The 14970-nt window shown below is 45.4% G+C and overlaps 1 protein-coding gene across 7 annotated transcripts in view; it reads right to left on the reverse strand.

The window, feature by feature from the left end:
* gdap1 (ganglioside induced differentiation associated protein 1) overlaps positions 1 to 7967 on the reverse strand; it is a 123426-nt gene extending 115459 nt beyond the window's left edge. For 4 of the 7 annotated variants that reach the window (XM_069921181.1, XM_069921182.1, XM_069921184.1 and 1 more), the window contains exons 1-3: positions 5097 to 5185; positions 2400 to 2493; positions 1824 to 1997 (exon numbers count right to left, since the gene is read on the reverse strand). In XM_069921181.1, the coding sequence (XP_069777282.1) occupies positions 1824 to 1980 (157 nt within the window). In that variant the 5' untranslated portion in view covers positions 1981 to 1997; positions 2400 to 2493; positions 5097 to 5185. Of the gene's footprint in view, positions 1 to 1823; positions 1998 to 2399; positions 2494 to 5096; positions 5255 to 5485; positions 5679 to 7792 lie in introns of those variants that run through there. The other 3 variants (XM_069921185.1, XM_069921186.1, XM_069921183.1) reach the window with 3 other exon arrangements.
* Positions 7968 to 14970: the final 7003 nt, after the last annotated feature.

The raw sequence follows: 14970 nt of genomic DNA on the forward strand, positions 1-14970 counted from the left end.
GCAGCATCCATGGATGGCAATGACTGAAACCCTGCTTTGGAACTAAGGAGAAAGAGAGAGGGAGAGGCAATGATCACTAAGCAGAACTTCAAACTAAAATGGGGACTGTCCATTTCCATCTATTCGATGCTGCTTGACTCACTATTCTTCCAACTTGCTTTAGATTCCATTATTTGCATTATTTTGTATCTCCATTGAAATGTTGATTAATTTATAGCATGTAAAAGCACGTTAAGATTTGTCAGTTCTGCTTCAATCATATGCATAAAACACCTTTAGCAAAGTGCTTTGTCAATAAAAATGGATTAAAAAAACTGTAGTTTAGAGCTGGGTTACAAAGGTGAATTGTAAAGGTCTTTGAAGGCTCCAAGGGTTGATCAAATCTTGAGTTTTTTTTAAAAAACAATAAATGGGGAGAATAGGGTTGAGAGGAACTATACATCAGCCATAGTGCGAATGCCAGAGCAGACTCAATGGGCTAAATGACATAATTCTGCTCCTACATCTTAGTTGTTTCTTTCAAGGAAGACATCTTTGGCTTGGCTTCGCGGACGAAGATTTATGGAGGGGGTAAAAAGTCCACGTCAGCTGCAGGCTCTTTTGTGGCTGACAAGTCCGATGCGGGACACGAAAGCAAAAAAAAACACCAATAGCTACAATATCAAGTATATAACAAAGGAAATAATCTCAAATGAACAAAAAGCCTATTTAAATGAAAATAAATCTCTACCAAAAAATTATTCAATGTAAAAGATAACCCAAGAAATCCAATCATCTTACAACACCTGGAAAGCAACAATCAAGTAATACTACAGAATATAATCCTTAATGAACTATGTTTACCACAACAAATAGATACATTCAACTGTTAAAACTGCATATAAAATTAAAAGTGTAGGTTTGAATCAATCAGCACATTCACAGTTACCCACAGAAATCTTGCTGGCTTGAGCTGTAATGTTCCAATCACACATCAATCTCACCACGCTGCCCTCTACAGGAGATGTGGTAGACACAGTTGCTCAAGCAATATTTTTTTAGGAATTTTATTTTCCTGAGAGGTACAAACTTGGCTATTTATCACTCAAACTACATCCGAAGGATGATATACAATCAACAGGATAACGTGGCATTAAATCCAAGTGACAACGATGCATCATTGATTTCAACTAAAGTAAATACAGTGAAATGCATCACTTAACACACCTCAATCTTTTGATGTAAATTGGAACTATGGAGCTTACATGTACAGCCACAAAATTAGACATGCAACCTTCCTATGCACTCTTCATTTAAAACAGTAGTTTTCAAACTGCCCCCTAAACTCACATTCCACCTTAAGCAATCTCCGTGCCATGTGTTCTATGATTAGTAAGGTATTGCTTAAGGTGGTATGTGGTATGCACGGTTTCATAACTCAAAAGGAAATGGGCCAAAGACAATTTTTCTCAAGCAAAATATTTCAGTAACAATTGGGTCTCGAGTAGTAGTTCTCAACCTTCCTTTCCCACTCACATACCACCTTAAGTAAACCCTTACCAATCGCAAAGAACATATGGCATAGGGAATACTTAAAGTGGAATGTTAGGGGGCAGTTTGAAAACCACTGATTTAAATTATTGTGTAAGTTTTTGCCTTCATATTATTTTCGATTAGGACAATGCATCAAATTAGTTCTTGGATTTTAAGTAAGCATCACAGAGTAGACTAATGCAAATGGTTACCCCATCAAGATTTAAACTATGAATATTAAAGTTGTTAATTGTCCATCAAATAGGTTCAAATGAACATTAGGTGAACAAATGTTGTTAGATTCTACTTACTGCGAATTCTCGTTGTTGCATATGCAGGAATCATGGAATCCAGTGTTAACTCTGGGTGAAGAATACAACCATGGGTGTAGGCATCCATGGGCAAAGAGTCTAACAATTCTCTGTAATGCTCTACTCTTGGAAAGTACAAACTTCCTTCTTCTGGCATTAATTTGGGGATGTTTGCTGCAGGTACAAATATATAAAGTCCCCTCATTTTAAAAAAAATGCGAGAATGAAAAATGGTATACAGTACATTTTCTTTCAGGCAATTTCTTTCAAAGGATTTGGCATTTATCTTCCAAAGAGAATGCTGGCAATAATTAGAGGACACTCAACACTTAAACACGGTATAAGCAAAAATATTATACCTCGTCACAGTTTATTTCATTAGGTTTTAAAAAATTGTAGATGCACAAAATTAATTTTTCTGTTGATGATCCTTATCCCTTTTATTTCAATACCTAATATCTAGGTAGAATTGCAAATTTAGAGGTCTTTATAAAAAATATAGGGAATGCATACCACACCACACATCTTCCCATTGAAATCATTAAAAAGTATGAAACAGAACAAGCCTTGTGTTACCTTAGGAACTGAAACATTCCAGCTGTGGAGTCTGCTAGGTCTATATATTCTATAAATGTTGAAAATCACTGATTTGATGTAACAAAAGGAATAACTGTAAAGAAAAATACATTTGTTCAAGAAATCAAATAACTGGATGTAAAAATAATAAAAAGTAAATATGACAATGCCAACGTGAACTAAAAAAAAGTAAAATTCTAATATGCAAAATATGAACACCAAAAATTACATTTTTTTCTTCGAAGTAAATTAGCAATCAATGTGCCTGAGACTTTAGAAAGGTATGGCCCATGGAAACCCTCCACAAGGATACATTTACCTCGGTTTTAAAGAAGTATTTAATCTTCTCCAAATTGTTTCATGGTTAAATACCCTAAAACAGTACAAAGCTACAAATTTAATTGCACAATAAGAGATGGCCAATGCAATGCCTTGTCAAGGAATTATGAATGTTTTAAGGTACAGAAAAGCATCTGTTTGGCCCAAGTGCATATTTACCAAAATTAAACTATTTAGATTATTTCCACTTTCCAGCTCTCAGTTTTGTTGATTATGATACCTTTCAAAGTAATTATTTCTGCCTCTGTCATTCATTTAGGCAATGAACTATCCAGATCTTTGTTCCTTCTATTAGCCAATTTAAATCCTTAGTGAAGCACAAAAGTTTGCAAACACCATTGTTGTATTTAAAAAACAAAAAATGCTGGAAGAACTCAGCAGGTCATGCAGCAACCACAAGTAAAGACACATAACCAATGTTTCAGGCCTAAGCCCTTCATGTGCTTTTAAATGCCCCGAGTAGTCTTTTATATGTCTCTATTGTACCAGCTTCCACCACCTGACCCAAGGACCTTTCAGGTGAACTCTCCGTCTTGTGGCTGGCGAAAGGAGTGGATTTAAAACTGCTAACTCACCTTTCAGGTGGCAGCCCTCCCCGATGAGGGTTGGTGTCAGTGCCATGGAGATGCTCTGGCTGCATTCAGGTGAGTGGATATTGAGCTGCAAGTGGGATATTCTGCGGCTTTACACGGGGGCAATGCATCCCAAGCACCCACCCGGTAAGAAATAAATAAATGTAAAATCTCCCCAAAACGTGCCTCCACTCACCTTAAATAGATGTCCTTTGATATTCACTCATGTCATCCTGAGTAAAAAGATGCTGGCAGACCAGGATCTCCATTCTCTGCACTTCCTCTCATCTAACCATTTACTGAGTTATTTCTCTCCTTTGCTTTCAATTCTCCAATCCACCTAATCAATTAGTTTCTTTCTATAACCAAGAACTTTATACCCCACTATCGACCACTGTCTGTTTTGTCATCAAATTCTAGTCACAGTTTAGCACTCAAGTTCAAATTATTAATGAAGAACTGGGAATCTCACATTGGACCCTGCAAAGGACATAGGTAACACAGTCCTCCCATCACTTAAATTCATATTATTACTTTTTCTTCTTCTTATTAGGCCAATATTTCAATCCAATTAGCTACTTTCCTTTCTCTTCACAGATCAAACTACCATATGTCAATTCAACAAATACTTTGTTAAAATACAATTACATCAAACGTGCCACCCATTAAAAAAAGCTCGGTGGGGGGGAGGATTGTAGAGAGTGGGGTAGCTTTAGATTATTTTGTATTTTCTTTTGATTTTGCAAAATTCCTAAATAATTTAATTTTTTTTTTTTTTTATAAAAGTGCCACCCATATTGACCCTCCTTATTACCTCAAAAAAATAATCAGATACAACCTACTCTTAAAAAATCCATGCTCTTGTTCATCTTTGATCAACTCATCCCTTTCAACGGTGTTTTGGACTAGATTTTTTTTTCTAATAATTATCCAGCACCAAATTAATTACACAGACAGGCCTGTAGTTACTCTCCCCTTATTTTTATTTCAAAATTAGCTGACATCTACACCTGGAAAATGGGCATAAGCTACTCCTTCTTCTGTCAGCTGCACCCCCCACCCCCCCATACCTTGATTCTTACAAATGCTTGGAATTATCATTTTATCCCCGATCCCATGATCATTTTGATAACATGGCATCAGTTCAACAATGGCCACATTCCTAGTTTCCACTCGTCTTGCTAAAATCTGAACTGATAGATTAGTTTGTACATCTATCTGAAAGTAAAACTTATCTCATGGTTTTGTGCAGTTCTATTGTACTTCCATTACAATATATGGAGTGAAAAAGAGCTAATTGGGCACATCACTATTTTTTTCCTTGGTACCATGCCTCATATCTTCAATAATATCATAGATTATCACATTCTACAATTAGGCATTAATTATCGAAAAGGGCCAAATTTTAAACATACAAAATGAAGCCTGTTTAAATATTTCTAACTTTCATTCTTAAACATTGAAGGATAAGGTGTGGTTCATGATGAAAATGTCAAATATTCAAAATTGCCTTCAATTTACCATTGCAATCAAGCTTCAGTTTGAGAACCATGAGAGATCATTTAAAACAAACAGCAGAGGGTGCTGTACTTCATATCTGCTTTTGAACCAGAATTATTAAGGTTTGGAAGTTTAGCCAAACCAAACCATCAACATAGGCCATGAACTCAGATCCAATATTTAATTTGATGGCATAGAATTGTAATTGTTAGGTCTGATTTTTTTCATTAAATCTTGACTTTCTCATACCCCAAATCCACAAAACAGGATTATTGTTAACCCTTACCTTGTCAATACATTCGGTACTTGAGCTAATCATCATTCTAGATGTATGATTTCCTGCCAGAATTGTAGCAGGCTTCCACAGGCCTCATGCTACACCATAAGGAGAGATACACTTGCATGGACTTGATTCTGACATACAATATATCCTATGAAAATATTCTGTTTGAACACAATGTGACATACTTAGATTGAAAATACAGCTTCAAGAAATTAAGGATAAGGGAAACAGGAAAAGGGGTACAATTAAAATAACCAAAGGGCTGGGGTGGAGGTTGGTGGTGGTGGAGTACTCTCTTAATGAAGTTCTAGTTCAGATTTACTAAAACCTCCAAATCACAAATCCACATGTGCAGATAAACACAGACACACAAGTATTTTCATTAACATTACCATCTTCAAATTTGCTCTCCAGGTAATCAATGATCTGAGTGGATTCACAGATAATGTTGTCTCCATGTATTAATACAGGTACCTCGCCTGCTGGGTTCAAACGCATAAACCAAGGTTCATTGTGCTCACTTAGTGGTAGGTTAACATCATACTCCTCACATTTTAGCCCCTTTTCTGCAATAACCAAACGAACCTGAAATACAGTAAATAGGCATTATCAGTGCAGCTCATTTTAATCCCTTTATATTATGGTACTTAAAATCACTGCAATAATCATTGCTGTATGGATGTGCTTGATCAATGCTTTAAAAAATATATTTATCATCTAAACTTGTGCACATTAGCACTCAGACTTTATAACCGTATACATTAAAATCAAGAAACCCAATTTAAAACAAAAATCAAAGCCATCATTTGCTTCCTGCCTCCTAAATATCCTTGGGGATCAAACTCACAAGTTCTATGGTGTAGTTTTATACTCAGCATTGAGCATCAAAATTTATTCCTCAAAACAATTCTGCTTTATTCCCATAAGCATATTGCCTCGTTCCCCTAAATTGCATGAACTTTAAGTCTTGACTTCTTGACCTTCATTTATCATGTTCCAACTAATTTTGAAATTCAAGGTTTAAATTTCAACCATAAAAATACTGCATCATCTAAGTTGTACAAATTTAGTTATCAATCTCATTTTAAATGCCACCCTATAGCAAAGTACCATCCTGCCTCATTTATTTAATTTTCTTTGAGACATGGTTCATTTTAAAAAAACTGCAGTCCATGAAGATACTCCCAGTGCTTTATATTAGAAGTTCTAAGATTCTGACATGCAATTTGGAAGGGTATTTGGGAGATTATGATTAAACGTACTGGTTGACCATATTCTGAGGTAATAGGGGTCAGAGTTGATATGAAAGTTGCCAAAAAGCCTTGATAAATTGAGAGAGAGTGAAGGCTACAGGTGGTGGAGACTGTGCCAATCAAGCACATAATTCATCTTGTGTAGTGTCAAGTCACATCTCAGAGCCACACTCAGCTAGTAAAGTGGAAAGCATTACATTCCTGACTTATCTCTTGCAAGGAGTCAGGTGAAACAATTGAGAGAACAGCCATTGCAAGAAATCACTTGCTCATTTTTGGACAAGTCATACAGTGAGCAATATTTTCTTTGTTGAAAGACTTGCCAAAAGATGCATCTAGTTCTGGAATGCAGATCTTCAGCATTACAGACTAGAGTTACAAATCTGATGCCATAAATTTCTATGGTTTCTCCATACCTCTAGTGAACTAAACTTGGCACCCAGGATTGAGGAATGATGATAATGCATTTATTGTATATACATTACACAATGTACACATGCACCAAAATTCTTGATTTCTGCAACAAAACAGGTAAAGTGTACAGGTTTACTTTGTGATTGCTGATGGCAAGATGTAATGTGCTGATCAGAGATCATCATCCTATCTCAAATCAAGATGGAGCTGCAATGAAACCTCCAGCTGCTTCATCCACACAAAGACTCAAATCTGGCACCATGATAATTCAAGGCAACAAGTCTTATCTTCCCTGGTGATCAAAGCTTTCAAGAGTAACCTCAAAAAGCACACTGTGGTCAGAAAAAAAAATTGAGATTAAAAACACAACCAATAGATACTAACCGTCATTGGTTAATTGATGCCAAGAGAATAAAACCCTTTAAAAATATAGCTTCATTTACATTATTGACTAAATTAACTGCATATGCAAATAGCAAATCCACCAATTATATTGATCTCAAACCTTCAAGACCTCAATCAGCCAAAAGAGCACATTATGCAGATACTGAAAATCTTTACCACGTTCCCCTACATTGCATGAACTTTAAGTCATGACTTCTTGAACTAAATCTTTAAGATTTTGTACCAAGAAGAAAGAGTAACCGGTACACAAAGAAATAGGAGGAACTACTGTACTAGGCCTCTCCATCCCCTGATTTTTTTTAATGTGCATTTCACCGTTAGAAATAACTTTAATAATCTATCCGCAACGGGATAGAAAATTGCAAAGATTCACCACCCTGAGCCCGAAGAAACTTGCACACGCCGCAGTGATGAACGACAACCTTAATCTCGAAACTATGTCTCCTTGTTCAAGAGTATCCTACCAAGTGAAAACATCCCTGCAGCCCGAAATATCTCCCCTCAGTCCAACCGACCGAACCTCCCTTGAAAGTACATGCAAAAGGCTGATGTGGCCGGCCCCTCTCCCCGCCACCTCCAAGGCCGACTGTTCAGGCCGAAACCTTCCAGCCCTCAACGCCAACTCACTTTCTGGGAGCAGAAAGACTGCGACCAATGGTACAAAACCATTTTGCTACGCGTGTTCTCGCACTTTAACATGCCCTGGTTGTCCTGTTGCTGGCTCCACCGGGCAACGTCACTCGCTTCATCGCCGCCATTGTGCCGCTCCCGACCCGCCATCGCTTCGCAGCTCAGTTCTGCGCCTGCGCCGTATCTCGGTGCTGCCCGGATCACGTCATCCGAATCTGGGGGGGGAAGAACTACGATTCCCAGAATGCACCGCGACGTTCTCTTCTCGGGGCCCATTGGAGCTTTCAGCGGCATCAGTGGTAGGAAAAGACCAGTCAGGTTTCGAGCTGAAACTCTTCAGCAGGACTGGGGAAAATATGCAGAGGATTCCAGATAAAGGGAAAGACGGAGATAGAAAAACAGGCCACTACTTTCACCTCTTCCACTGGGACCCTTTGACTTCCAAACACCGTCGGCCCTCTTCCTCCATCTGGCCTGTTTGTTTTTCTTGCCTCTGTCCAACATATTCATCCTCTGCCTGATTGCCAAATACGGGGTGGGGTGCCCCTCCCTTCCTCTCTCCCCCCCTCCCTTCCTCTCTCCCCCCCTCCCTTCCTCTCTCCCCCCCTCCCTTCCTCTCTCCCCCCCTCCCTTCCTCTCTCCCCCCCTCCCTTCCTCTCTCCCCCCCTCCCTTCCTCTCTCCCCCCCTCCCTTCCTCTCTCCCCCCCTCCCTTCCTCTCTCCCCCCCTCCCTTCCTCTCTCCCCCCCTCCCTTCCTCTCTCCCCCCCTCCCTTCCTCTCTCCCCCCCTCCCTTCCTCTCTCCCCCCCTCCCTTCCTCTCTCCCCCCCTCCCTTCCTCTCTCCCCCCCTCCCTTCCTCTCTCCCCCCTCCCTTCCTCTCTCCCCCCCTCCCTTCCTCTCTCCCCCCCTCCCTTCCTCTCTCCCCCCCTCCCTTCCTCTCTCCCCCCCTCCCTTCCTCTCTCCCCCCCTCCCTTCCTCTCTCCCCCCCTCCCTTCCTCTCTCCCCCCCTCCCTTCCTCTCTCCCCCCCTCCCTTCCTCTCTCCCCCCCTCCCTTCCTCTCTCCCCCCCTCCCTTCCTCTCTCCCCCCCTCCCTTCCTCTCTCCCCCCCTCCCTTCCTCTCTCCCCCCCTCCCTTCCTCTCTCCCCCCCTCCCTTCCTCTCTCCCCCCTCCCTTCCTCTCTCCCCCCCTCCCTTCCTCTCTCCCCCCTCCCTTCCTCTCTCCCCCCCTCCCTTCCTCTCTCCCCCCCTCCCTTCCTCTCTCCCCCCCTCCCTTCCTCTCTCCCCCCCTCCCTTCCTCTCTCCCCCCCTCCCTTCCTCTCTCCCCCTCCCTTCCTCTCTCCCCCCCTCCCTTCCTCTCTCCCCCCCTCCCTTCCTCTCTCCCCCCCTCCCTTCCTCTCTCCCCCCCTCCCTTCCTCTCTCCCCCCTCCCTTCCTCTCTCCCCCCCTCCCTTCCTCTCTCCCCCCCTCCCTTCCTCTCTCCCCCCCTCCCTTCCTCTCTCCCCCCCTCCCTTCCTCTCTCCCCCCCTCCCTTCCTCTCTCCCCCCCTCCCTTCCTCTCTCCCCCCCTCCCTTCCTCTCTCCCCCCCTCCCTTCCTCTCTCCCCCCCTCCCTTCCTCTCTCCCCCCCTCCCTTCCTCTCTCCCCCCCTCCCTTCCTCTCTCCCCCCCTCCCTTCCTCTCTCCCCCCCTCCCTTCCTCTCTCCCCCCCTCCCTTCCTCTCTCCCCCCCTCCCTTCCTCTCTCCCCCCCCCCTTCCTCTCTCCCCCCCTCCCTTCCTCTCTCCCCCCCTCCCTTCCTCTCTCCCCCCTCCCTTCCTCTCTCCCCCCCTCCCTTCCTCTCTCCCCCCCTCCCTTCCTCTCTCCCCCCCTCCCTTCCTCTCTCCCCCCCTCCCTTCCTCTCTCCCCCCTCCCTTCCTCTCTCCCCCCCTCCCTTCCTCTCTCCCCCCCTCCCTTCCTCTCTCCCCCCCTCCCTTCCTCTCTCCCCCCCTCCCTTCCTCTCTCCCCCCCTCCCTTCCTCTCTCCCCCCTCCCTTCCTCTCTCCCCCCCTCCCTTCCTCTCTCCCCCCCTCCCTTCCTCTCTCCCCCCCTCCCTTCCTCTCTCCCCCCCTCCCTTCCTCTCTCCCCCCCTCCCTTCCTCTCTCCCCCCCTCCCTTCCTCTCTCCCCCTCCCTTCCTCTCTCCCCCTCCCTTCCTCTCTCCCCCCCTCCCTTCCTCTCTCCCCCCCTCCCTTCCTCTCTCCCCCCCTCCCTTCCTCTCTCCCCCCCTCCCTTCCTCTCTCCCCCCCTCCCTTCCTCTCTCCCCCCCTCCCTTCCTCTCTCCCCCCCTCCCTTCCTCTCTCCCCCCTCCCTTCCTCTCTCCCCCCTCCCTTCCTCTCTCCCCCCCTCCCTTCCTCTCTCCCCCCCTCCCTTCCTCTCTCCCCCCCTCCCTTCCTCTCTCCCCCCCTCCCTTCCTCTCTCCCCCCCTCCCTTCCTCTCTCCCCCCCTCCCTTCCTCTCTCCCCCCCTCCCTTCCTCTCTCCCCCCCTCCCTTCCTCTCTCCCCCCCTCCCTTCCTCTCTCCCCCCCTCCCTTCCTCTCTCCCCCCTCCCTTCCTCTCTCCCCCCCTCCCTTCCTCTCTCCCCCCCTCCCTTCCTCTCTCCCCCCTCCCTTCCTCTCTCCCCCCCTCCCTTCCTCTCTCCCCCCTCCCTTCCTCTCTCCCCCCTCCCTTCCTCTCTCCCCCCCTCCCTTCCTCTCTCCCCCCCCCTTCCTCTCTCCCCCCCTCCCTTCCTCTCTCCCCCCCTCCCTTCCTCTCTCCCCCCCTCCCTTCCTCTCTCCCCCCCTCCCTTCCTCTCTCCCCCCTCCCTTCCTCTCTCCCCCCCTCCCTTCCTCTCTCCCCCCCTCCCTTCCTCTCTCCCCCCCTCCCTTCCTCTCTCCCCCCTCCCTTCCTCTCTCCCCCCTCCCTTCCTCTCTCCCCCCTCCCTTCCTCTCTCCCCCCTCCCCCTCCTCCTCCCCTCCATTCCCTTCCCCTCCCCTCCACTCCCCTTCCCCTCCCCTCCCTTCCCCCTCCCCTTCCCCTTCCCTCCCATCCCCACCCCTTCCCCTCCCATCCCCACCCCTTCCCCTCCCCCTCCCCCTCCCCTCTCCTCCCCCTCCCCTCTCCTCCCCACCCCTTCCCCGCCCCCTCCCCACCCCTTCCCCTCCCATCCCCTTCCCCTCCATTCCCCTTCCCCACCCCCTCCCCTCCCCCTCCCCTCCATTTCCTTCCCCTTCCCTCCCCTCCCCTTCCCTCTCCTCCCCACCCCTTCCCCTCCCCTTCCCTTCCCCTCCCCTTCCCCACCCCCTCTCCTCCCCTCCCCCTCTCCTCCCCTCCCCCACCCCTTCCCCTCCCCCTCTCCTTCCCTCCCCTTCCCCACCCTCCCTTTACCCTCCCACGGTGTCATTCTTTGCGCTGCTCCTGCACGGTGCAACTTGCTCAGTGACGCCAGCACGTTTGCTCCTGTCCACTTTCCTCAGTGCTAATGAAGAGTTTGGGCTCGAAAGGTCAACCATCCTTTTTTTTCTCCCGCCGATGCTGGAGACCCGGTGAGTTCCTCCAGCAGATTGTGTTTGTTCTCTCATCCAAGTTTGCATGAATTATGGAAAGTAGAAGCAGCATTGGGGGAAGAGCAAAGAGAAGTTTTTGTTATTTATTAATCTAATTAGTAGTCTTCAAGCTCCCAAGAACTTTAAATTTCAAGATCAGGATTTATCGTCATGAAATTCTGAGTTTTGCAGCAGCGTCACAGTGCAAACATCTTATCACACTACTATAAAAAATAAAAAACTATAATAGTGTATGAAAAGTAAGGCCGTGTCTTTGGTTCATTGATTAGTCAGGAATCTGATGGCAGTGGGGAAGAAGCTCTCCTTGTGCCACTGAGTGCTGGTCTTTAGGCTCCTGTACCTTCCCCCCCCCCCCCCCCCACCACCGGTGGTAGCAGAGTGAAGAGCGAATGGCCTGGGTGTTGGGGGTCTTCGAGGTTAGAGGCTACTTTTTTAAGACACCGCCTCATGTAGATATCCTCGATGGAGGGAAGTCTGGTGCCTGTGATGTTGCAGGCTGAGTCCTCTGGAGTTTTTTTCCTGAGAGTTGGTGCCTCCATACCAGGCAGTGATGCAACCAGCCAGAATCCTCTCCACGGTACTCCTGTAGAAGTGCTGAAGTCATTCAACTTCTGGCTCCATTTGATACAGCACGCGCGTTTCATTCCTTGTGTGCATTCAGCTTTATTGACTGATTGGTTCCCACAGGCCCTGGTCATTGAAACAATATATCTGAAGTTCAAGACCACATACTGAGACTTATCACCTATATCTCATCCTTTGTGTGACCTGTCCAAGTGGATGAATTCTGAAATAATCTCTTACTGATAAATACTTGAGGGCTTATTATACAACTTGCCACATATGCTTTTGACAATAAGTAACCAACAAGATGTTGCTGAATTTCTGACCATTGGAATTTGACAGCTTTTTCCACTGAAATACATCCGGTACCGCACGGATGGCAGTCTCTTCAATCTGAGGCGCCTGCAAGCTCACACCAAGACACAAGAGAAACTTGTCCGTGAACTACTCTTTGCAGATGATGCCGCTTTAGTTGCCCATTCAGAGCCAGCTCTTCAGCGCTTGACGTCCTGCTTTGCGGAAACTGCCGAAATGTTTGGCCTGGAAGTCAGCCTGAAGAAAACTGAGGTCCTCCATCAGCCAGCTCCCCACCATGACTACCAGCCCCCCCACATCTCCATCGGGCACACAAAACTCAAAACGGTCAACCAGTTTACCTATCTCGGCTGCACCATTTCATCAGATGCAAGGATCGACAATGAGATAGACAACAGACTCGCCAAGGCAAATAGCGCCTTTGGAAGACTACACAAAAGAGTCTGGAAAAACAACCAACTGAAAAACCTCACAAAGATAAGCGTATACAGAGCCGTTGTCATACCCACACTCCTGTTCGGCTCCGAATCATGGGTCCTCTACCGGCACCACCTACGGCTCCTAGAACGCTTCCACCAGCGTTGTCTCCGCTCCATCCTCAACATCCATTGGAGCGCTCACACCCCTAACGTCGAGGTACTCGAGATGGCAGAGGTCGACAGCATCGAGTCCACGCTGCTGAAGATCCAGCTGCGCTGGATGGGTCACGTCTCCAGAATGGAGGACCATCGCCTTCCCAAGATCGTATTATATGGCGAGCTCTCCACTGGCCACCGTGACAGAGGTGCACCAAAGAAAAGGTACAAGGACTGCCTAAAGAAATCTCTTGGTGCCTGCCACATTGACCACCGCCAGTGGGCTGATAACGCCTCAAACCGTGCATCTTGGCGCCTCACAGTTTGGCGGGCAGCAACCTCCTTTGAAGAAGACCGCAGAGCCCACCTCACTGACAAAAGATAAAGGAGGAAAAACCCAACACCCAACCCCAACCAACCAATTTTCCCCTGCAACCGCTGCAATCGTGTCTGCCTGTCCTGCATCGGACTTGTCAGCCACAAACGAGCCTGCAGCTGACGTGGACTTTTTACCCCCTCCATAAATCTTCGTCCGCGAAGCCAAGCCAAAGAAAGAAGACTTCCCTTCATAAATTCATTGGTCCAGATGTCCAGTGAATACTTCTAACGTTTTTTATGTTTCAGAATTCCATAGTTTATTGTAATTTATGAGATATTTTTCAGGAAGTCTTTTATATTCTGTTCCTCCTTTATCCAATTCTTTTCCCAATTTTCCCTTCCAAATTTCCTTTCCATTCCAATACGTTGTCTTATGAGGTGGAATGAAGACCCCTTCCTGACTCTCACCACCCACGTAAAAAATCTCTTGAAGATTACATGGGATCTTGGTTCATCAGAGATTGTGTTTAAAATGTGTTGAATTTGCCTCTTTACCATGAGACCATAAGACGTAGGAAGAGAATGAGGCCATTCATCCCATTGAGTCTTCTCCACCATTTGAACCGCAGCTGATTAAATTTTCCTCTCAAATCCATTCTCCCATAACCTTTAATGCCCTTATTAATCAGGAAGCTATCAATGACATTAAATATACCCAATCACTTGACCTCCACGGGCCATCTGTGGCAGTGAATTCCATATATTCATCATCCACCAGATAAACAACTATCTCCTGATCTCTCCCTTAAAGAAACATCATTTTATTCTGAGGTTGCTCCCTCTCATCCTAGACTTTCCCACTACTGGAAAAATCTTAGCCATGTCCACTCTATCCAGGCCTTCCAATATTCAGTAGATTTCAATGAGATTTCCCCCATCATCTTCCTTACCTCCAGCAAGTATAAGCCCAGAACAATCAAATGCTTCTCATATATTAATCCTCTCATTTTTATAAACTTCCTTTGGACCCTCCCTCAATGCTGCTCATCATTCCATTAAAATGTAGTCCAAAACTGCTCATAATACTCCAAATGCAGAATGATCAATTCCTTATAAAGCTTCAGTATTACATCTTTGCTTTTATATGCTAGTCTTCTCAATATGAATGCTTACATTTCATTGGCCTTCCTTACTACTGACTCAACCTACAAGATAACCTTTAGGGAATCCTGCAGTAGGACTTCCAAGGCCTTTGGATCTCTACTTTCTGAATTCTCTCTCCATTTAGAAAATAGTCTGTGCCTCATTCCTTCTACAAGTGTGCATGACCGTACACTTCCCAATACTCTATTCCATCTGCCGCTTATTTGGCCACTCTCTCAGCCCTGCAAACTTGGCTACAGAGCCACTAATTCTGTCATCCAAGTTATTAACATTAAATGTATAGCCCAATGCAAACACTGTCTGCTAGATTCATTTATATATAACTGTTGACCAATTCACAACAGGCAGTTTCCTAGGTCAGCCCAAAGTGAAAATTATCCTGTATGCAATGTCAACAAGAAATTATTAAATTAAATATTTACGCACACTTTATGAATCCAAAATCTTTCCTGATTTTCTTTCATTGTCATACATTGATGTCAGATTTTTCTATTCCATCTGCTCATATACAAATGTAATATGGAAAACATTATCCAAAGATTCGACTGCTTGTCACGCATACAATGCAGTTGCATTGTTTATAACAAACATAGAGTATGAACATGGATAAATACACAAAATGCTTGAGGAACTCTGTGGGTCATGCAGCATTCAGAGAAGGTAAAAGATAG

The sequence above is a fragment of the Narcine bancroftii genome, chromosome 2 (assembly GCF_036971445.1).
Source record: "Narcine bancroftii isolate sNarBan1 chromosome 2, sNarBan1.hap1, whole genome shotgun sequence".
NCBI lineage: Eukaryota > Metazoa > Chordata > Chondrichthyes > Torpediniformes > Narcinidae > Narcine > Narcine bancroftii.